This window comes from Diprion similis, chromosome 4, assembly GCF_021155765.1.
Source record: "Diprion similis isolate iyDipSimi1 chromosome 4, iyDipSimi1.1, whole genome shotgun sequence".
Taxonomy (NCBI): domain Eukaryota; kingdom Metazoa; phylum Arthropoda; class Insecta; order Hymenoptera; family Diprionidae; genus Diprion; species Diprion similis.
Window position 1 is genome coordinate 14,145,051 of NC_060108.1, and position 22,834 is coordinate 14,167,884.

A 22,834-nucleotide genomic window follows, 5' to 3' on the forward strand; every position below is an offset into this window, starting at 1 on the left:
AAAAATTTTCATTAGTGAGTTGTTGCGCCAATGTGATTCAGATATCTGAAGCCCAGTTGGCTATGAATATACTGTTATTGTTATATGACTCACCAATATCAGACAGGGCACGAAGTAGGAATATAACAACTAGCTCAGTGTCTTTTCTCTTATATTTCACGTCAAATAAAGGATTTTCCATTACCAAATCATTAGCATTACCCACAATCAATTTGTAAGCTGTTTCAAGATCGGCTAGTATGTATCTATATGCTTCTTGAAGCAGAGGAATATTTTTGAGGCTTAAAAGGCTGCGATAAACACCAAGACTTGCATTTTGAATTGGTATAGAGTTTCTGAACCTCAGCTGCAATAGAACAGAGGTCTGACCAAGAAGTTTGTGGACCAATTCCAACGGTAGGTTCGCAGAGACTTCTTTGATCACTTTGCCAATTATGTTAAGTGTCGAAACGATGGTGTCATCCCAAAATGTGTTGACCTTTTCCAATTGCAAGTCTATAAATTTGTATAAAAGTTCGTGATTTTTTGTTACACGACTCTGAAGATATCCCAGGAGGAGAAACGCACATTCATTGGCAATAACAATTAGCTCTTCTTTTTCGGCTGATAAATCCTGGTTCTTTCTTCCTTTTAAATCCATAGACTTTAGAAGGTTTATCAACGACTGTTCCTTCTCCATTGATAATATTTCCTTCTCCGAACTTATCTTAGAATTTTTTCTATCGTTTCTTTTACCAACATTTAGCGACTTGATCATTTTAACAAGACTTTCTTCATTAATATCGTCTCTACCAAGGTTCCTCAGAAGTATTTCAATGTTTTTCTGTGATAGGTTCATGCTTCTCATTGATCGTGTTAGACTTTCAGTGTTTTCACGAGTAAGTCCCAAGTTGTTAACCCATGCTTCATTCCCGTCGTCGAGCTCCACTGCCTTAACAACAGTTCTTAGCATTTTTGATAGAGAATCTGTTAAAAAAGACCACTGAACACTCGGTGTAAAATTCGGGTTCAGGTGATCGGATATGCTTTTAGTTACTGTATTGAACACAGATATCAACGAAGTTATTCTGAGAATGCATTCTCGAGGACTTGGCGATACATCACCCCCAGGGGAACTTGTACCCGATCCTGGTAAGGTTAGCTCCTCATCATAGCTTTCCATATCTTCTAAAAATTGACCCAATAGTGTCAAACTGAATTCGAGATCACTGATCCAAAAATTGCGCAGTTTTTGTAAGCTTCGACTGGCGTATGCAACTACTTGTTTTTGCTGTGTTGAGTCAATGTGCCAACCAACAAGGATGTCAACAGTGTCGCGAAAGTGGTTGGAAAATGTTTCTGGATAGGATTCAGTGAGTAAGAGAATGGCGTCCACAGTAGCAGTCAACAAATCGGGTCTATCGACATTCTCCAGGGTCGACTGGAGCTCTGACATCATGGGCTAAAATGATAAAATCAAGTAAGTACTGCGGAAATAAAATTCATGTACTTTTGTAGATAATTTATTACAATTCCAGATTTTTCTTACAGGAATCAAAATTGTTCTAGAACCAATATTTAATAATGAAGAAAATTAGAAGGCTTTAAATTTGAGAGTATAATTATTATTTGACATTGCAAAGCAAATGTAAAACTTTTCAAACTTTCCATTTATATTAAGGGTGGCAACAATTTTGTTAAAATAAAACTTCCTGACTTTTTCCGCCAAAAATTTTTGGATTTTCTGACCTTTTGCTACAGCATTTAAGAAATATAGAGTGGCTTTTACTTTAAATATGCAAATCGAATATTATTACCAAAAGCAAATTTAGCTGAATTTACGATTCTCTAATAAATTAACGGAACCTCTATTCATGCTTTTAAATGGCCGTTGAAATATTTTACTCTTATTAAATTTATAGTTGATTCTGTGGTTTCAGACTTTTTATGAAAACTATACATCATGTAACATTACGCTTGTACTTACTACGGAAAATTCTTTCAGCTTGGGTGCTTGGGCATCCAGTTTGAACGTTTCAACAAACGACTTGATGAGAAGACATTTAACATCGTCATTTCTCTCTAGGGAATACTTATTAAACACCCATTCCATGTATCTAAAAACAATTTTACCTCACGTCAAAGTTTTAACCAGCCCCCTTTCTCAGGAAAACCTTTGAGCTTTGTCGATAATTTTTGGACAGTAATTGTTCCAGATACATTGAATTAATTGCCAGAAGTAACTGAGAACCTAAGTGCCCACCGTTTAAAATCTTGATCAACAACGTATCCAACTCGACCCAGGCATCTTGCTGCCTGCTGTTTTGCCTCTAAGCCTGGACCTGAGTGTAGAGTGTCAAGAAGGCTTTCACAGATCAAATCCATGCTTCGGCGTACGTATCTCTGGTTCTCTGGGGCCACCATCACCTCTCGAAGTTGCTTGCAAAGTCCCATGAAATTGTCGTAGTCATCCTCGCGACATAAGCGCCTAAGCAATTTAGATATTCTCGAATCTTCTGAAAACATAATGACCATAACTTTCAGTCATGTTACACTTATTGATCCAGAGTAATAATAAATATAATTATGGCAAAATAGAATGGACATCACTTGTCCAATTGACTGGTCCAAATGTCACTTGCCATTTCCTCGTTTATCGTCATAATATTTATTAGGTGAGTTATCTTGGTTTTTCAGCGGTTCTTGAAACTTGGATCTAGACGCAGGATGGTACCCGGCCACAGAGTTTGATTCTCGCTCGGAAGCGGTTTTCTTGAACGCTCTACCCCTCGATCCGCCTCTGCCTCGCTCTCCTGTACTTCCCCCACGAGCCATTCGATACTCATTTCGTGCTCCACTGCCAGTTCTGAAATACGCAAGTCACATATGTTACTTGATACCTGAGACGAAGCTGATTATTAAAAGGCTATGTCATTCTTCTCTGATATGTGTACCTGGATTTAAACCTGGTGATGGCTCGATCAGAAGAATATCCCAAAGTTGAGTTTCTTTGGCAGATGAAAAGAGCTTGGCGTTGATTAATCGAGTCGCCAGCACTATAACCAGGAAGAGTGTTGTCCCCGTCTCCGTCTCCTTTTTCCTCGTTGTTACCGTCAGAATTTCCTGTGTGCTCTTCCCGTAGCTCAGTTGTGACTTTGGCTCCACGTAGCTTGGTGCTAGCGTTCGCGTTACCACAGCTATTCATCACATCACTCTACCGTTGGTCGGCATGACCCATAGACCTGAACGACACAACCTCTGGGTAAAATTTACAGTCCTTGGTGTAGTTGAACAAAATTAGAGAACATCAGATATTGGGGTATGGACGTGATCGAGAGTGGCGACTGGAGCCGAATGCCAGTCACGGCTGGTCTAATTATCTCCAAATCACTGGCAGCCCACTCCAGCGATAGACGCTGAACGTGTGTGTTCAAAGAACGCCAAAGTTCCAGGAGCAGGTAGCAACGGCACCCTGTTTATTCGTGGGCCTTGCAGGCCGAACACGAACCGAGAGCCCGATATATCGAGACGTATCTCGTGAGCCGTACGTCGTAAGCTATGCTGAAATTCGTATGTTCTGGCACCTTGATTGTATATTTTTTTAATATTCCTGATCTTTTTGTTAAAATTTGTTATTACAGATGTTGTGCAATCGATCAGTCAAAAAAGGCGTAAGCACAAGCGCACGATATGATAACCGATGCCAATTTAACACCCAAGAGTGTAGAAATTATTGGTCAAAGAGCTGTTGGTATACTACGCCATAACGGCTATACTCACGCTTAAAGTCACACTCGAGTCACGACCACGGTTTTATCGAGCTCGCGATACTACAGAACTAAACGCGACTTCGCGTCTTTCTTTAAACTTGTTTCAACTTTTTCAGCATGTAGCTTCACGTAGTTACTTTTGTTTACGTAAAACGCATATCCGGTCCGTTCAGTCCTGCCATCTGTTGCTCAGGTTGAAAAAGAATGAAAATCGTTACTCCCACCCACGCCGTTTCTATAGCAACAGTTTACAGAGCCAATTTCAACTTCACTTGTCAAGCATCAATCCGGTGAACTTTTAGCACGTTCGTTTAAAGTCGTGTATCACGTTACTTATTCACCGGAGCCGTGTATCACGGTTGCCTTAATTGTACACAGCTATTAACTTTATCAGAAATCTGCGCTATAGTTCGTTGAATTGGTCGTTTTTAAATTAACGAAGATTATCGATCGAGTACCCGTAAGGCGGGTCTCTTCGCCGCATTTCGTTTCTGTCCTCCATCTCTACTCTGAATTCATTGTAATACATTAGTATTATCATTCGTCTGAGAATTCGGCTGATTGCTTCTCTTCACAATGTGAGTATGGCATATTCAGGCAAGACATGATATTATCTTGTATTTTGATGTTACCTGCATCTCATGGATTGACATGCCAGCTACCTCTGTGCAGGAGTTCAAGTAGCTTAAAACTACACATTGTTCTCATGATTAATAATTATTAATCCCTGGGAAAAAAATAAGTGAAAATCATTATGCCAGTATTCTGAATGGCAATCCCTATGATAATATAATTATAGCCAATTAGAAGTATTCCAGTTCAAATACAAGCACATTGAACTCTCAACCACAGGTTCAACAGAGATCGAGATCAGAATCGAGGACGTCGTGGTGGTGGTAGCCGAGGAGGAAGCCGTGGTTCTGGAAGTGACAGTGGGTCGAGGTTCGGAGGTCGGGGAGGTGGTGGATCTGGTAATCTGAAAGGAAAACAGCCAGGCAGTGCCTTGCGGAAACTCAACTGGGATGTGAGATCTCTGGAGCCATTACGGAAAGACTTTTATGTAGAACATCCATCCGTTAGAACAAGGTAGGACAGCTGCTATTAGTGATATTTCTAATAGTAATAAGGATATTCAAAGTTTGATTTGAACATAACATGTGAACGGATTTTGCAAAGTCATGTCAGCAGGGAGATAAACAGTTTTCAGTACATACTACAAATAACTCGAACTTGTGATGAATGAGTAAAACATATTGTTTAGATCAAGAGAAGAAGTGGATCGATTCAGAGAAGCTGCAGAAATTACCGTCAAAGGAGATAAAGTTCCAAATCCGATACAATATTTTGAAGAAGGGAACTTTCCTTCGTACGTTATGGAAGGGATCCGCAGGCAGGGTTACGCACAACCTACCGCTATTCAAGCACAGGGGTGGCCAATTGCGCTTGGTGGAAAAGATCTAGTCGCTATAGCACAAACTGGATCTGGGAAAACACTCGGCGTGAGCTATTCCAACGATATATCTACCAAAAAGCAAAGTTCAACTTAATCATATATGTACATTGGTATGCTTGGACATAGATACTATACCTAAAAGCACATAAGTACATTTTATGTACGCATACATGTTACATATGAATACAAATCCAGTTTGTATTTCCAATCATGCAGAATGTTGAGGAGTCTAAATTTTCAGTACATACTGCCAGCTATAGTACACATCATAAATCAACCTCGGCTGAACAGTGGTGATGGTCCTATTGCTCTGATACTTGCCCCTACCAGAGAACTGGCTCAACAGATTCAAGAAGTTGCAAATTGCTTTGGAGAAACAGCCTCCGTAAGGAACACATGTGTCTTTGGTGGGGCACCAAAGGGCCCACAGGCTCATGACCTTGAAAGAGGTGTAGAGATTTGTATAGCAACACCAGGAAGACTTATTGATTTTCTAGAAAAAGGGACAACCAATCTGCGTAGGTGGGTAACTGATTTGCCAACCTATTATTTTGCACCACTAATATATACACCTTTATTTGTGTATTTATCTAGATGCACATATCTCGTTTTGGATGAAGCAGATAGAATGCTCGATATGGGTTTCGAGCCGCAAATTCGCAGAATCATTGAACAAATTAGGCCTGATCGTCAAGTTTTGATGTGGTCAGCAACATGGCCAAAAGAAGTACGTGCACTAGCAGAAGATTTCTTGTCCAACTATACGCATCTCAATATCGGATCTTTGACGTTGTCAGCAAACCACAACATCATTCAAATAGTGGACGTTTGTCAGGAGTTTGAAAAAGACATGAAGTTGTTCAGGCTTCTCCAAGAAATTGGCACAGAAAAAGAAAACAAAACTATAATATTTGTGGAGACCAAGAGAAAGGTAGACGATATCACACGAAATATCAGGCGAGATGGCTGGCAAGCTCTAAGTATTCATGGAGATAAAAATCAACAAGAGAGAGATCATGTCTTGCAAGAATTTCGTAGTGGAAGAGCACCGATTTTAGTTGCCACCGACGTAGCAGCCCGTGGGTTAGGTACGTATGAGCTACAGTTTTATATCCTTGTTTTCCTCCATTCTCCGTTCTTGCCACCTCGATTACGAAAACACAAACCTATATTATATTTCTGGGAATTGGCAACACTTATTGGATTTAGCCGGAGATGCGTTACAGTTAGCGAGACAGGCCGACAATTGTATGTAGCAATGTGTGACGCGTTGGAACTATTTAAGCATTGTTCTAAGCTATGTCGTAGAGCCCTGCAAGATTGAAAACACTTTGATAGATTTCATTAGGTATTATAAAATACTGTATTTATACGGATAAACATTAAGAGGAAAGATTTTCCGTGATTTCATTCTTTAATCTTTCCTGCCTTTACGCAGACCTTGCATGTTTATTGATGGACTAGAAAGCTTTAAATACAACTGAAAATTCCAAAAATCTATTTTGAATGTATTTCCCAGTTGGTATAAATGTATTGGGGACAAGTACTTCAATAAACTTTGCAGGGTTCTATGAACACACACACAAGCTACTACCAACAATAAGTCAGTCTGGTTTTTTTTTCCAGAGGCACAGAGTTTACTATATCAACGCGGTGTAATGCCAGTATTGGGCAGACACAGCTATTTTTTGGTTTTATTTGTTAGTTTCACTCGGTACCCTAAAACTTTTCTAAGTGATAGAATATCAAGCTATTGATATGGAGCCTGCTCCATGCTTTATGTTTCATCGTGAAGCTCAACACTGGTAAATTCAATTGGAGAACCCATCAGCCTAACTTGCTTCGAATATGCCTGGCTGTTGCAATTTCGAACGAAATTTTGTCTAGCACTGAGATTAATCGCAACTTGATGACAATCAATATTTACGACCCTGATCATCATACCTATATCTGGTGCCTCTAGCGGAACTAATGCACTCGTCAGGTCTAAACCCTAAAATGCTGCCTTTATCCCACATCAGACACAATCGCTGTGTCTGTCTAACTGCTAGGCTGATACTAAATTTCTATAACAAACCAACTGAAATTGGCATCGCACCATTCTGTATGCAAATGAAGTCCATCTCGCCGTTCGAGTCGGGACTTGCAGGCGAAAGGTGGGTGCCATCAATGTATATATTATTCCATTTCATACTAGATTGCACGTCTATTACCACGTTTGTATAAACTACCATAGATACATAACCACATGCTTAGACTTCCGACGAATCTATATTTTCACGTCTGTACTATATCTATCAACGTGGCTCTAGGTGACATATAATTCAATGTTTCATGCTTTTTCCAGACATATTTTAGATTTCTTCCCCTATGTTTCTGATTTGATTTATTTGTGTGAAGTTCACCAAGTTCTCCATGTCTTTCAGGCCTTGGTTACCCAAACTAACATAGAATTGAAAATCACACGCAATTAATCATTTTGATGTTACCCAATGGAAATATTGATGGAAAGTGATAAGCATACCAATATTACAGACGTGGAGGATGTCAAGTACGTCATCAACTTTGATTACCCTTCTTCGTCTGAAGACTATATTCATCGCATTGGACGTACAGGAAGAAGGTGTCAGACAGGGACGGCCTATGCTTTTTTTACCACCCACAACATGAAACATGCCGGAGATTTAATTGAGGTATTGCGTGAAGCTGGGCAAAATGTTAATCCTCGACTTAGTGAGATGGCAGAGCTGGCTAAGTCCGGTGGCTTTGGAGGTCGAGGTGGGCAGTTTTATTTTACACAACCTATTATTTAACTTTCAAAAGATTATTTTGGCCTTAATGTATGGTTTAAGTCATCATAAATTACGAATACTTTTGGAAATTACACTGGTGAAAAATATTTGTTCCTCATATAGCAAGTAATAGACTGTAATAACTTAGGCGGGAAGCGCTTTGGCGGAAGCAGCAACAGTGGCGGCGGTGGAGGGCGCCGTGGAAATATTGACGGAAGAGGACGTGGAAATGGATCAGGGAGAGGAGGAAGAGGTGTTCGCGGAGGATCTGCCTATCAGTCAAATTTGGGCAATTATTCAAACTCCGACTACAATAGCTATGCTGGAGGAAAACAGAATAATCAATCAGGACAAACTGGTGGTTATGGTTATAGTACTCAAAGAAGCTACAGTCAGGATAATGGACCACAAAATTACGGTGGGGGAGATAATTACGGTATTTCAAATTACCAATACCGAGGCGCAGCTTATTAATACTGTTGCATTTATATCTGATATTGGATATGAATGACTATCAATTAGGTTCTGGAAAGATTTTCTTGCAACAGTAAGCGTGAATTGGTATCTATATCTATAATATTAGATAACATATTTCTACTAGTGTGACTGTTAGTTTTTAGGCATGACCGTAGTTGAATCAGGCATTCAAGAGGGAGAGCAGTAATTGGAGCTTCACAAAATTGCAATATTTTATTTAACCAGAGTGTTTTGAAATTCTTTGTCATGATAGGCATGTTCCAATTATGGCGCCTATAATAGCTTCGATATCACATATTATTCTATTCAAGAACTGTTGGCTTTGAAAGTATGTGGAGATACATATATTTATATAGGTACAGGTGTGGGTATACCAGTACTAGATAGATCTACATCCAATTTATTGAGACTGTTCTTTTAAATGTTTCTGTTGAGCGGAAACGATTCGGTATAAAATTAATTATGTGTTGAGTGGTTTGAAAATTCCTCTTTAAATATCTAAGTGATTTTATGAGGTTCTAGTCAAGAGAATTATATTATTGTGACTTTCTTGAAAAGTAGAGTCAGGTATTCACACTCATATTCCTATAGTAAACCTAAGAAAAACAGGACTAAGTCTGTAAGAAGTTTTATGTTTCGTTTGAATCATTTTCGATGAATAAGAAGAAGACTTTACCTAGAATGTATTAATATTTATAAATAACGAGTTTATACTTTGGGCGGATTGGAACACAGGGTGAAGATTATTTTTGTAACTGCAAAGGTATAGTTGGAGTTGGATGGTGAAAAAAGCCAAGAGATGGATGGTGAAAAAAGCCAAGAGCCAGGCGATGTAATATAAAGATAACACGCTCAAGTGTAACATAGGCAAGTAATTCCTCGTGATATGTGTATTCTAAATTGTTAATAATTTGTTGAACCTTATGGAAATGATTGAACACATGGACTAAATAGCAATAACTTAAAGTATGACTCTCTTGTCTTACGGTCCTGCCTAAGATAATATTCCCAGCAGGCTATCACAAATAGGATACATCTGCATACATAATTATATGATTATGTATCATTGTTCCCTATGTAATTACAACTCTAAGCAGTCATTAGTCAAATAGCTTTGGTATTATTTAATTATTGTTCCAATACTATGTATGCGGCGTATGCATTGTCTTCAGATAGTCAACACAATACATGAATTGGTACCGGTTATTCAGACATCATGTATGATATAATTTTTGCACTTTAGTTACATTATGTACTCGTATAGCTGCGTTCAGTATTTTCTGTGATCTCGTAAATTGAATAAGTAGATTGATAAAATACTAAATATATTCCGGAAATCTATGATCGTATACAATTACCAGTGTTCTATCTATTTCCAGTTTTCCCCCTTTTCATCATTGTGGTCAATATGTTCCATTGAAGTTTCAGTAATTCCTCATTTCACTAATTTACAAGGGGAAATTGGTTTGTAATTATACGTATGTCATGTATCCTTCCACCATGTTGATACAACTCTTCATCAGGCTTCGTCCATCGGGACTGTAAAGTGCTGTAAACCATACTGTAAACTGTAAACAGGCTGTGGAGGGTAGAGGCAAAGAGTATGGAGTATGGGATGTCTCACCCCTAGAATAGAAATTTGTCTCACCTTCCAGTTGTAGCTGAGGCGCCGTGCATACCCTATCCAGTGTATAGTAGAGATCAGTGGGAATAGGAGAGAGCACAGAAGACGGTGAGTGGGAGGTACTACTAGATCGCAGCGACGCATGTGGCAGCGAGCGAAAAAAGTAGCGGAGCTCGCATGGAACTTGTGATGGGGACACACGGTCTCCTTGAAATGAGGCTTCGTTTCCAGATCCGTATGTAAAACCGCGGTAGAAGCTGGCAAAAAATTTTCTACTGGCAACGCTAGTTGTGTCCAGATTCTGATTTAATAATTCGTGCAATTTTGAAAGTGTCAAGTATTCTATCTATCCGAGATTTGATATTATGTGCACTGTGTGTTGATGCACTCTGATGGTTGTTTATGGTTACACTAGTTATCAGAATCCTTTTGCGTGTTTGAGCAAAGCAAGCTAAATTGATAACAAACGTTCTCGCTTTGGCCTAGGTTTGCAAACTGTTGCAACAAAATAAATCACTTTTGCAAAACTTGATTAAATCTCAGGCATGACAAATGTGTACACATCACATTGAGGATGCACATGTCGAATAAATTCATGTTGTACGGCGGTGATGGGGCTTTTGCTGATAGGCAAAAGAAATTGTTTGATCAGTTGTCAATTGCTGAAAAAGAATGCAACAGGGGAAGAAATATTGAGAATAGCATTGTGCCAATGGATATTCAACCTATAAATGCAGATGAACATCATCCTCCTCGGATGGGTAGAAAACGTAAGAGTGAAACAAGGCAGTTTCGTGGTAAGGAAAGCATCTTCAAAAGGCCAGAAGGCCCGGCACCCTGCAATAAATCTCGCAGCATTCCGGATCACCACAGAAATCCTCATAAATGGGTGAAGTACAGCTTGGATGATGTTTCCAGTGACGATATGACTGATTGTAGCAACGCTAGGACTGCCTTTGCTTTTCTTAAAGAGCTAAAGGCTCGTAAAGCTAAAGAAGACCTGGAAAGTAAGAGGTGCTCAGACTTGTCAATGGACTGCAGCGATAAAGATGACCCTGCTGGTTCCCAAGTCATAAGCTTCAAAAAACCGAAACAAATGACGAGCATTCAATACCAAAAGCCAGATAAATTTGACCGAAGGAATCGCAATCCTAGTGATGCGGCAGTAATTGTTGAACATGAGGAAAAGCCAATGTTTCGTAGTAGTAAGGTTGTTATGCCAGAATATGTTGTTGGTCAGAAACAGAAGAAGAAGGACAAAGAGAAGCGAGCAGCTGTGAAGGTGAAAGTTGATCGTACCAAGGAATTGAAATTAAAACATTTGCACGAATTTGATGAGGAGGATGATCAAATCTGAGATTATTTTTGCAATGAATTATATTTATACCTATTGTTTGATATCTGTCAAATTCTTAAAATATAAAGATATTACCCAATGTACTAGTTATATACTTTCAATTAGTAAAACTATTTAGTCTTGATTTAAGGTAAAAAAAATTCTTTCAGAGATTCACAAAATCATACTTTCAATTTTGAAGAAAACTTAATTTTTATATTTGAGCCGATGATAACTTTTTTTTAATATGAGAAACAAGTTTTATGTATATTTCGGTGGTATACAGATAACTTGAAATGAATTTTTCTAACAGGTCTTTTATTTTTCTGTGCTTTCTAATTCCATACAGTCTGTTGTTGATACACGTACAATGATGATGAATTTATTCTTGGTATTAACTGCCGTACAGTGGATAGACTTTCCTCCTAAATCCAATTCCTTGATTTATCTTAATTTTTGTCTTCCATGGTTGCTTTCATTTCCTTGATAGCAGCCTTCAACCTACTATGTCGAACTTTCAACCTTCTATTCTTTTGCTGTAAACTCTTAATTTTCTTTCGTTTTGTTTCAATTTCCTCAGCCGCCAGGGTACAATCTTCCTGTGCCTTTTCAGAAGTCCACGAATCATTGCTTTCCCAGTCTTTGGTAAAACCCGGTATCAAGGGTTTTGCTTTCCTGAGATTATAGAGTCGTAATTATTAAAGATATATCAATGTATGTAGCGATGAATAACCCATCAAGTAATAGAAAATCAATAGCCTAAATACCTTTTATGTGATTTTGGGCGCGTCTTCTTACCCCACCTCTCTCGAGCTTGGTGAGAATGACAATCTGAGTCTGTGCTTAGCAACGCATCACCATTTGCCTTCAATGTTTCACTATGTATGGAAAGCTCCGAAGAACTGGCATCATTCTGAACCAGATCTTTGGAATCGGTTTCAAAATATCCCTCCTTGGTTGTTTCATTCGCATGCAGCTCCTCACAATTGACACTTGTCATAGGGAAGGTTGTGACATCAGCGGATGTTATTGCCTGAAGTTTGGATTGAGTGGAGTCTTTTTTTTTCAACTCTATTTCGCAGCTGCAAAGATAATTCAGGTTTAACACATCGTATGATTTATTGTTTAAATACTGCCGACATACTTCATCTTCGGACCTGTAGCAACAATACTTTTTCGTCAATGAATTAAATCCAGAAAATGTTGCGTTAGGTAGGCGTCATCCAATGCATTTGAGGGTTAGATCATGAACATCTGTCAGCTGGTCAGTTATTCCCCACCATGTGGTCAGACGTCAAATTATTATGTATGTTGGATGGCTGCCTTCACGGTTTATGACTCCGAGATCCAACAATCTGTGGATTTAACGCAAGGCCCGAATTAAGCTTGATGTGTCATCGCCTTTCCCGCAAACAATTTTAGATGACAAGTTTTAGATCGGCGTTGACGGTTGTATGCATTAAAAAATTTACGACCATATTAATGTCTTCTTTGGCATTCCAAATCTGTGCTTCGACCAACTAACGCAGTTCCAGAGTCTCAGTATGGTGTTTTGCGAAATGTTGGACAAAACGCGGTGTTTAACGAGCGATTTCTTTCACATAGGCTTTCAACGACATAGGTATAGAGTAGGTGAGTAGGTATGTATGTACGAGTCGGTCTCGCTTGTGCTTCCAGGGTAGAAGTCACACAAGTTCCACCGAAGAGAGAAACACTGTTGTAAACATTTCATCAATCGCCCCTCACCTCCTCCTGGTTCGCTGATAAAAATTACTGATAATAAACAATAAATCTGTATGCATAAGCACGTGAAAGAATAACAGAGTTCAAAATCGTTAAGGCACGTTCTCGTTTCACATTTTCTTGTGGATGTTCAGAGATCATCTTCCCATTGGCGATTCCATCAAGTAATCATCGAGCTATCCAATGGCGTGGTGATTTTGATTGGCAATTGCAATCATCCGCAGATCGAAAACTCGCCTATATCGGGAACTTCACGGACGTTGAGTTACGTTCTATTGGGACTATGTTGTTTCTCTTATTATCGAATTGCCAAGGAAGGCTTTCCCGATTCTACTGCGAGTGCTACGATCGGGCGCAACGAAAGTGTGACGGCAGGTGAAGGCGGAAGGGGACACGTCAAACATGGCTGAAGCCGCCGTGGATGGGACTCCGATGTCCCGATTTTTTTGTCACAGATGCAGCGTCGAAATTGAACACTTGTTACCCGTAAGTAAATAGATGGTATATTAACATAGCTTCACGTTGGTTGGGCCGGGGTATTGCATCATTCGCCATGAACCTCTTGGCTAAAATCAGTCGCTTTGAGCCCCCAACTGTACATATAGGTATGTTATTTATACGGGGAATATCCGGGCGTTGAAGAATCTGATAATCACTTTGTTTCTATTCATTCAAAGTATGTGCACTGCTCAAAATTATTTAATCACAATAGCCGAGGTTGTTTCCATAACTCATCCTCCCGTATAAATATCACAACATCCACCTTGTTCTTACGATATTTTCAAAGATATTTCGTTGATCGATTTTTTCTAATTTTTCACATTCGACAAATGTTCATCCATACCACACTCTACGTTCGGAACTACTTAACATAAATGATAACTTCATCCAACAATGTAACTGTGTGGTTAACGGTTCTACAATTTAATACCGTCTATAATATGAATTCTGCTGAATAACAATCATTATAATAACAAGGATAAACATGGGCATGCTTGTCAGTAATTCAAATCATTTGATTTTTTATTTAGGATTACACTTGTCCAAACTGCTCGAGTGGATTTATTGAAGAGTTAGATGCTGCAGGCAACGATGGAGGAGCGGATATGGATATTAGCAGCGAAGACCTCAGCGATGTCGATGCTGATATCGCGAGTTATGATGTGAGTTATGTTAAATAAATAACAACAGCTACTCAATAGTCGACTGTACTTATTGGCTCCAAATATGAAAGGAAACCAATACCTCGACTTTACTCTGATAATGATCATAATAATAATCACCATGCTTGTCTGATAATAATCATAATAATAATCACCAACATCCGCCGTACCCGATAGGGTATGTCCCAGTGAGCCGTTAGGCTTGTGCGGGGCAAGGGAGGGGATGGATTAGTGACCATCATTAAGATGTTGATAGCAACCCCTGCATTTCCACAACGGAGGAAAACTGCAGTAAACCTTGCCCAAGTGTACCGACGCTGCTATGGTCGGATAAGTTTAAAGTTTTCAAGAATATGTACCTACATCAGACGTAGAAGATATGGGTATTATTATTGTCAATTGAAATCTGATAAGAATTGATTTTCTTGCCGTTCAGTAAAATTTTCACGTTCAATTTTTTCTAAATGCAAACTTCTCTCTCCTTTTAGTTTCCGCAACGAATCGGGCAGGAGCTGAGCGATTTATTCCTTGGACTGACGGGTGCTGGTAGTGCTATTTCCACTGCTATTAACAGCCCAGCTGTGGTTGCAGGTGGTGCCAGTAGCGGAAGAAGCAGTAGGCCGGGAAGTGAGAGGCGAGTGCTTAGAGCCCGTGAACGAATAGACCCTGTCCGCCCTGGCAGGCACACTGCACTTATCTCTCGCCCCAGGCCTCAAATCCATCGGTACTCTATTTATTGACGCAATGTCTCTTGCCTGTCGTTGGTTCGCATTTTCTTTTCGTTTCCTTGTTAAAACCTATTACCTCTTCAGCATTTCTAGAAAATATCATTTCGAAGTTTACTCCCAAATCTTGAAATAGCAGTGTGTCGTGTAGCTAGTGCCAAAACGACGTTAGAACTAAACCAGATTCTTAAGATAATACTCTGAGCTGGGGGAGTACGCAAACCCACTTTGGACCTGGTGTTGGAATAGATCCCAGAAATGTTTGGTGTTAACTTAACGCATTGCCTTTGGCTAAAGTTCATAGATGCTCTTGAAAATTTTCTACCTTGACTGCAAAAACCAATTCTGTTCAATGTGTTAATCTGAGTCATTGATCAATTCATGTAACTGATTTAAAATTAAACAGCCGAGCGGTAATCTACTTCTTGCGTATGAACATATCTTAAGGTGAAAATACTAATCTCTGTAAAATTCAGCAGTGATCGTGCCCGACAAGTAATGCCCGTACCAATTGAACATCTGATACAAGATTTCATCCTCAATTTATCTGGAGTTGGATGGGGTGTACCAGTGGGACAAGGCCAACCCCCTGTGTATGTACTTTACTTTTAATTTGTTTATTCATCTGCTAAGTAAAGTACAAATGTTTTTTATTCCATCCACCTTTTCAGCCTCTTTTTGGGCAATCCGGGAGACTATGTTTGGGGTCGAGACGGACTGGATGCAATAGTTACGCAATTACTAAATCAAATGGAAGGCACTGGCCCACCTCCACTGCCTCGAGACCAAATAGATCAGATTCCGAGTACTTTGGTTTCACAGGAACAAGTTGGTGAGTTGAATACATCGTAGACTTTCTAAGTTATTGGATGGTGATTGCTTGGCGTAAAATATTGGTAAATCTTGTGGTAAATGTAAATCATACAAACAATACGGATACACACCGAATACTCTGAGTATAAGTAGACTCCTAATTTTATGCTTTCATTTAGAGTTTTTTTTTTTTAACCCGAATATAAGTCGAATTTTATGAGCAAAATTATGTATAATCACAAGTGTATTTGTCGATTAATATTGCATCTTTTGCATACATTGCATCAATAAAACTTGAGTGTATTGTAAACGCATCTCATTTCATAATTTGATTATGGTTCAGACTGATGCTAGTTACAAAAATTGAAGTTTGAGGTTTCAGGATTCGTGGTTGTCTTATTCAAATTTAACGACAATTGCTTGGTGGCGAAGTTTTTGTAGTTGATAAAATAGAAACCTCGACTCATATTCAGACCAATATAGTACATACCCAATTTCGTCAATGTAACTTTTAACGTAACTTTACATGGACAGATGGGAAGCTGCAGTGCTCAGTATGTTGGGAGGACTTCAGACTGGCTGAACCTGTTAGACAGCTACCTTGTCAACACTTTTACCATGCCCCTTGCATCGTTCCCTGGCTAGAGTTGGTAAGTCCCATGTTAAATGAGAGTGTGGTAATTTGAAGTTAATCTAGGTGAAAAAGTGAAACATTATTCTACTTTCCTTCAGTATGTGTAAAATAAACTGTGTAACAAATTATAACAGTATCAGCATACATAATATTGGATATCACTGCTTGGTTTGGATTTACTCAATAACATTTAATTCCATTCAATCGGACCATTCTGGAAAGTCTCACTGTACATTTTTTTTTTTTTTTTTAATTTTTCTTTGAGAAAGCAGCTGCTTGTTTGTAAATTGATGTTTTCAAGCAAATTATAGTGCCTCAATCTATATGCCACATAAGCAAATTTAGATTTGTATTTTTGTACTTTTCACAAATCTGTCAGGAAAATTATTTCAGAGATTATAAACTTTTTGTATCCTCTTTCAATTCTAGCACGGTACCTGTCCAATTTGCAGGCAGAGCTTGGGAGATCAGAATTCAGTAGAAGCAAATCAAGACACAGTAGCTCCAAGCCTAGCTGCTCTGTTCAGGTACGTCTTCTGATTAGAATTTTGAGCTATCCTACAGGTTTTGATAATATTGGAAATATTTACAAATTCGTATCTCCTTGAAATGATGGATTAGTTTCTTGAACTTTCATTTGTATTTTCAAAACTCTGCAGTCTGAACTTGTTTTTTCGTTAGTGGATACTCAGAGATGCTTATATTGTATTGCTGGTTCGAAGTCATCGAAAAATTGACTATCTGCAGCTGTCAAGTGATGAACTCTGTTGTGAATACCACCAGTTTTGGCTAGGAATCATATACTAAACATGGATATATGTTGTTTCAGAGCAGCTAATGAATCAAATAGTAGCCGGATTTCTTCTACCTCGTCGACATCAACCGGTAGTAGTTCCAGCAGTGATTCGACAAACGAAATTTGAAATTAGCTACTCGCGATCGTTTCATAACCATCTCCGACCTGGTATAACTCTTTGATACGGTTCACATCTTGCTGTGTGTAATTTACTTAAAAACTGAAACGGTGAATCGCTCAGCATTTCACTATTCCTCGACCACGGTAGAAAACTTTTTCAGCACTCAGTATATATCAAACTGACGTCACGAAATCAAATTGCCTTTGCCCTTGGAAAAGAATAATATTTCAATATCATTAAATTTTATTTTGCTTCCTGACATTCAAAATCCCACCTGTGGCATGTGCTGTCTTGATTGATTTTTCATTATTGAAATCACCTGTTTGCTTGTCCAGATACTCACTGGATCCAATTTTCCACCTAAAATCAGTAATGCAAGTGTCAAACCAATAAAGGGGATATTGCCCCATCATGCTGTTAGTCTATTTGATTCAGTCATGCTACTGATTCATATTTGCAGTTAAATAATTTATTTCGCTCAGTTATTTGAACTAAATCGTCAGTTGCACACCGACACAGAAATGATTTGATAAACAGTTGGACATTAATTGATATTCCCTACGATTCAGAAACGTTCCTTGAATTGAAATCTACTCTTTGTGTTGTTCATTTTAAGGATAGTGTAAGATTTCGATTCGAGTTCAGTGAAGAACCTATTGCAAATAATTGTTCGGTTTTGTTATTGAATGCTGATCAAGCCAATGGAGTTCGTAGCTGTTTAAAGTTTTCAGCATGCTATTTCACCAACGGATAAGTAGTATCGATTTAAAAGCCATATTTCTATGCTCCGAAAGAGTAGATTGTTGAAAACTTCGGGGTAGTTCTCGGTAGGTAATATTAACGGTATACGCTAAATTTATTTTGTATAAGGGAGAGTCTTTAAATTACGTTATCGCTTGGGGGGGGGGGCTGCATCTCGGGGCTAGTGTGGTTCCTATCACAGGTAATAGACAAAGTTTCTGTCATGCATATGCCTCGTTTCATTATTACAGTATTAAAAATGTTGAACCGCGAAAATGTATGACACACCTAAATAAGAATAGGAGAAGGACAGTTTTTCTTATGTCATTTGAAGGGGGTCTTTAAATCTGAAGGAAGATAGAAAAGGAGACGGGGGGGGGGGGGGGTCAAAAACCTTTAAAATCCTTAAAAATTCGATTACGTAATTTGTGGACGCTCCCTAATGCTAGTTATATTTTACCAAATCTTCGACACGAATATATGTATGTATACATACTCATGTATACCCATCTATTCGTATATATGTATATAGGCATAAAAGAGGCCACAGCTGCTTGTTTATTGATGGAATGAGAGGATCGAGTATGGGGCGGCTATGCTCGTTAATCGTGTCAGCAAGTTCCAACGTACGTATATCTCATAAGTAATTAGACGAGTAAATCACCAGTTAGAGATGTGATAAAAGTTTTTAAAAGCAAACAGTTTTGTCATTCAACTTGGACATACCTGTAGACTTTAGACAGACTAAGATATATAGAGTTAAAAATCATTGTTGACGTTAGAATTATTAATTTCTATTACATTCTTACAACTTCACGCTAAAAAATATTTGACCTGAACAGTTTTATCAACAGATAAATTTGCTCTCGAAAATATGCATGCAATTGACGAAATTGGAATATTTTAGAGCTATCATATGTACTCTTGACTGTTGAGTGACATTCTGTTTGTTATTAAATTTTAGATGAGTCATGTCCGAAGCGTAACAAAATAACCAATGCTATTCTTGCTACTTGTGAAACCGTAGTTAAGAATGTAAGTGGAAGCAAGGGCTGACATTCCATTTTTGTTGAAAGATATCTTACGTGAAATCAATTGGTACCAATTTTCTTTGCAGTCAATGATAAGTTTATACCATTGTGTCATATAGGTATGAAAATCGCTGTTCGTGACTTGTAACGTTATTTTCTACCAGTCAAACTGGAATATCTGATTTAAAGTGGCTGGACATTTCCAATAATCTTTCTTTTTGTGAAAGAATTTTACTCAACTCGTAAGATAAAATATAACCAGCCCATCTGACATTATATGCAAAGTGATACCTTGTGTACTGGTAGAGCTGTTTCAATTTGCAAGCCTGTAAGTTATCAAAGTAGCAGATAAAAGTGAAATATATTTATTTGGGAAAAATCGAACAAGCTATGATGACAATGCAATTCCGAAACGTCCTATTAAATATATCCGTGTATATCAGCCGTGATGTACGCATATAATACAATTCAAACTCAGCGTATGTAAAAGTAAAAGTAAATGAAAGTAAAGTGAATCAGGTGAGTAGGGCATTACATAGATTTGTCAGAAATTTATTAACCAGAAACGTTACAATATATAATATTCCTAATATCCTTATACCTACCTATAAGAAGTTTTCTAATAACTTCGATTTAATCTTCACCCGAAGGTTCAGTACCAAAATAGCGATCACCAAAGTTACCAATTCCTGGTAGAACATAAAACTTCTCATTAATCTCGGGATCTAACGCAGATGTTACAATTTTAACTTGCGGAAATGCATAGGCAATCGAGTGAACGCCAGATTCTGCCATGAGAAGGGACACCAGAAGTATGTTGTCTTCAGCTACGTCGTGGTCCAACAAAACTCTAATGGCCATCATGGCTGCTGCCCCAGTTGCAACTGTAGCATCCATGAGTATCACTTTGTAGTCCTTTATATCCTTGGGAAGTCTCAAATAGTAAAGCTGAAATTAAAAAACAAAAATGGATATTTTAGATTGACCGTACCTACGTAAATATAAAGTATTCAGTTCATTATGCTGAGTACATATTACAAAGTAAAACGTGAGATGATTACCTCTGGTTCGCCAGTATGCAAATTCGTTTGTATGAGTATTTTGCCTATTCGTATATCTTTGCATACGTCACATACAGCCTGCTCCATAGTTTCCCCTGCTCTAAGTATTGAAACTCCACATATCTTGTCCGTTGCTCCACGCTTACCGTGATATAACACACCCTGTGGCGTTTCTACCGTAATCTCCTGAAAAATAAGCATTCGTACTTTGGTATGGGTAATTTTTTTAATTTTATTCAAATTAGAGAAAGTGGTGCTAGAGCCGAGGATGATTCACCCGGGATTCACCTTGAATGGTAATAGTGACAGGGCATACTCGATAACTAGGCGTATCAGACGTTTAGAATAGAAAATGAATTCGTCTCTGAGGGTCGATTTATTGCGAATAAACGTATGCAGGCCCTTTATTTGCGGAGTATCCGGCAACAAATATAGCGATGTTGGCAAAGGTTGACCGATGTATGAATGTGCCAATTTTTCACGCAACTTGAAACCCCTCTGAAAAATACCAATTGTATTATTATTAGTATTGTAACTTTTGTCATCGATGCCATTTTTTATTCATTTTCTTATAATTCAGGTTAATTCTACAATTTTTCATACAAATGCGTTTTTGTTTTACCAATTGCAATTGAGTGTGAACGTGTTGAACTATCAACTCGATAGCTACTTCGTTGTCCCCACCCCGTGGAACAATGATATCCGCATGCACCATACTGGGTGCAATGTAATAGTAGAAAGAGGGCTTCACCATTGTACAGTATTGTTTGAGCACTCCTTCCAAATCTCTTCCTCTCTGTGATATGTCTCTGCGTAACCTTCGAGCCAGTCTGACATCTGCATCCGTGTCAACGAATACTTTCATATCGCACATCTGGATACAGCATATATGAAGAAATTTTATAATTCTGTTGTATGGTGAACAGATAGATTATATTGTTATTTACCTACCTTCAATACATCCGCATTATAAAAAGTGAGTATTCCTTCAAATATTATAACATTGGCCCCGTACATAGTTTTCTAGAAGTTGAAAGAGAACTCAAGCAGGGAAACATAATTAAAGTGTAACGTGAGCCACACTTCACTCACAGTTCGATTTTCCCTACAATGTGTGACAAAGTTGTAAATTGGTACTTCCACTTTTCTTCCCTCTTTCAGTCGTTGCAAAGTTGCGGCAAGAAGTTCAAAATCAAAGGCATCTGGATGATCGAAATTGTATTCATTTTCTGCAGCCATTGCATGTTGTTTTTCATTCAAAACCTACAAAAAGATAAATTCTCAAGACAGGTAGCTTGGAAATTCTGTTACTGGCGTTAAAAAGAATAGTTTGCCTTGTAGAATGAATCCATACTGAGAAGCGTCACCCAAGGAACATCCAGTGACTCAATAATTTTTGCTGCCACAGTAGTTTTCCCAGAAGCGCTGCCTCCGCATATTCCTAAACATTAATTCACATATATAGTTTGTGTGCACCTAGTGACACAAAAAAGATGCATTACAAATTGTAATAAAAATCAAAAAAAATTTCTTATTATTGTTATTACATAGATTGTACGAGCATCTCCCTAATTTTACTACTTAAGTAATAATATAGGCATGTATACCAACCTATGACAAATGGTTCGACTTGCTGGCCAGCTGAATTGTACCAAGGTGGTCTTCCTGCTGTATATATAGTTCTTGTTTTACTGCGTAAAATAGATTCGGCTGATGTTTTTTTACTCGATTGTGTCATACTGGTAGTTCGCTGCCTTCTGGACCTAGGTGACTTCTGAGAGCCTGAAAGATGAATGTCTTGTCAAGGAAATATTCTTCAAGGTAGAAGTCAGTGTTTTGCCCAAGGAAAGACATGCCTGTAGAAGGGGGTCTAGGAGATTGGGGCGTCGGGGTTCCATTTGAACGTTGATATCGATCAACATCCTCTGCTAGTTCATCCGATAAAAAAACCTCCCGATCATCAAGGCACTGCTCTCCGCCGTTGTCACTAACGAGGACGTACGGAAGCAATAAATAGTGAATAATTTTCAATCATTGATCTGTTCTATATTTCTTCGGTTTAACATCTATTCTAGAGCCATCAACAAACGCTAGCGAATGAGAATTACGGTAAATTGCGATCGGCGCGGAGACACATATAGGTAAATGATTACGTAAAATGAATTACCTATCTGAACTGGCTGAACTAGGCGGGTCAAATTGTTGTATTTTTGCAGCCATACTGACGTTCAATGTTTTAGGTTAAGAACCGTCGACGTTACAATATGAGTTTGCTGTACGCAAAAAAAATGTTACAAAACATATAGCACTGCCTCTTTGTATTTCTTTGCTGTGTATTGTTCAGGACTCAATGATTCACGGAGAACAGCGACGTCAGACATAGGCACTGTCTTGCACCCTGTGCAACGCTCGTGCCGCTCGTGCGCCTACCTAAACTTTTCACAAAACGTCTGGCGTGTGCGCAAGTCCCTTCGTAATTTACTTCATTGATATATCAGTGATCTGCTCAAAGAAGTGTGTTCCTCCGACCCTAGAATAGAAATCTTACCTCCGACGAACGCCGTTTTAACCGTGA

General features: G+C 38.6%; 7 protein-coding genes across 13 annotated transcripts in view; 4 read left to right on the plus strand and 3 right to left on the minus strand.

Annotated features, from left to right (window-relative positions):
• The window catches only part of LOC124406101 (serine/threonine-protein kinase SMG1), a 21,810-nt gene extending 17,811 nt beyond the window's left edge, over positions 1-3,999 (minus strand). Inside the window, exons 1-6 of the mRNA XM_046881474.1 lie at positions 3,760-3,999; positions 2,934-3,221; positions 2,622-2,845; positions 2,243-2,495; positions 1,967-2,096; positions 94-1,441 (exon numbers count right to left, since the gene is read on the minus strand). Of these exons, the coding sequence (XP_046737430.1) occupies positions 94-1,441; positions 1,967-2,096; positions 2,243-2,495; positions 2,622-2,845; positions 2,934-3,184 (2,206 nt within the window). The 5' untranslated portion in view covers positions 3,185-3,221; positions 3,760-3,999. The remainder of the gene's footprint in view (positions 1-93; positions 1,442-1,966; positions 2,097-2,242; positions 2,496-2,621; positions 2,846-2,933; positions 3,222-3,759) is intronic.
• Positions 1-11,632, plus strand: part of LOC124406111 (protein TSSC4) — a 17,176-nt gene extending 5,544 nt beyond the window's left edge. Inside the window, exons 2-3 of the mRNA XM_046881495.1 lie at positions 9,779-9,784; positions 10,641-11,632. Coding sequence (XP_046737451.1) covers positions 10,670-11,452 — 783 coding nt within the window. The 5' untranslated portion in view covers positions 9,779-9,784; positions 10,641-10,669 and the 3' untranslated portion in view covers positions 11,453-11,632. The remainder of the gene's footprint in view (positions 1-9,778; positions 9,785-10,640) is intronic.
• On the plus strand, positions 3,105-8,798 carry LOC124406112 (ATP-dependent RNA helicase p62-like). Of its 3 annotated transcripts, XM_046881497.1 has the most exons (4): positions 3,105-3,117; positions 7,187-7,358; positions 7,629-7,980; positions 8,143-8,798. In XM_046881497.1, exons 3-4 carry the CDS (start codon positions 7,695-7,697, stop codon positions 8,466-8,468), a joined length of 612 nt encoding a protein of 203 aa, XP_046737453.1. In that variant the 5' UTR covers positions 3,105-3,117; positions 7,187-7,358; positions 7,629-7,694; the 3' UTR covers positions 8,469-8,798. The 3 variants fall into 3 exon arrangements, with proteins under 3 accessions (XP_046737453.1, XP_046737452.1, XP_046737454.1); XM_046881496.1 differs by lacking the exons at positions 3,105-3,117; positions 7,187-7,358 and adding an exon at positions 6,236-6,290; XM_046881498.1 differs by lacking the exon at positions 3,105-3,117 and having other exon boundaries at positions 7,738-7,980; positions 8,143-8,797.
• On the plus strand, positions 3,209-7,676 carry LOC124405907 (ATP-dependent RNA helicase dbp2-like). Its single transcript, XM_046881177.1, has 8 exons — positions 3,209-3,241; positions 3,377-3,516; positions 4,602-4,835; positions 5,011-5,248; positions 5,444-5,724; positions 5,797-6,290; positions 7,166-7,358; positions 7,550-7,676. The coding sequence occupies exons 1-8, from the start codon at positions 3,209-3,211 to the stop codon at positions 7,674-7,676; spliced, it is 1,740 nt and encodes a 579-aa protein (XP_046737133.1).
• Positions 11,633-11,860: 228 nt separating the features above from the next.
• On the minus strand, positions 11,861-12,783 carry LOC124406114. Of its 2 annotated transcripts, none has more exons than XM_046881499.1 (3): positions 12,576-12,783; positions 12,199-12,513; positions 11,861-12,106 (listed from the first exon to the last, which is right to left on the minus strand). In XM_046881499.1, exons 1-3 carry the CDS (start codon positions 12,578-12,580, stop codon positions 11,881-11,883), a joined length of 546 nt encoding a protein of 181 aa, XP_046737455.1. In that variant the 5' UTR covers positions 12,581-12,783; the 3' UTR covers positions 11,861-11,880. The 2 variants fall into 2 exon arrangements, with proteins under 2 accessions (XP_046737455.1, XP_046737456.1); XM_046881500.1 differs by having other exon boundaries at positions 12,589-12,776.
• A 559-nt stretch (positions 12,784-13,342) lies between these two features.
• Positions 13,343-17,861, plus strand: LOC124406107 (E3 ubiquitin-protein ligase Iruka). Of its 4 annotated transcripts, none has more exons than XM_046881485.1 (8): positions 13,477-13,660; positions 14,206-14,337; positions 14,826-15,061; positions 15,542-15,655; positions 15,734-15,894; positions 16,410-16,525; positions 16,939-17,036; positions 17,339-17,861. In XM_046881485.1, the coding sequence occupies exons 1-8, from the start codon at positions 13,577-13,579 to the stop codon at positions 17,430-17,432; spliced, it is 1,035 nt and encodes a 344-aa protein (XP_046737441.1). In that variant the 5' UTR covers positions 13,477-13,576; the 3' UTR covers positions 17,433-17,861. The 4 variants fall into 4 exon arrangements, with proteins under 4 accessions (XP_046737444.1, XP_046737441.1, XP_046737442.1 ...); XM_046881486.1 differs by having other exon boundaries at positions 13,478-13,660; positions 14,826-14,971; XM_046881487.1 differs by lacking the exon at positions 13,477-13,660 and adding an exon at positions 13,761-13,779.
• Positions 17,862-19,734: 1,873 nt separating this feature from the next.
• Positions 19,735-22,602, minus strand: LOC124406102 (uridine-cytidine kinase-like 1). Its single transcript, XM_046881475.1, has 10 exons — positions 22,427-22,602; positions 22,116-22,246; positions 21,871-22,041; positions 21,594-21,700; positions 21,352-21,522; positions 21,211-21,282; positions 20,882-21,133; positions 20,548-20,757; positions 20,260-20,445; positions 19,735-20,146 (listed from the first exon to the last, which is right to left on the minus strand). The coding sequence occupies exons 1-10, from the start codon at positions 22,477-22,479 to the stop codon at positions 19,832-19,834; spliced, it is 1,668 nt and encodes a 555-aa protein (XP_046737431.1). The 5' UTR covers positions 22,480-22,602; the 3' UTR covers positions 19,735-19,831.
• Between the last annotated feature and the right edge of the window lie 232 nt (positions 22,603-22,834).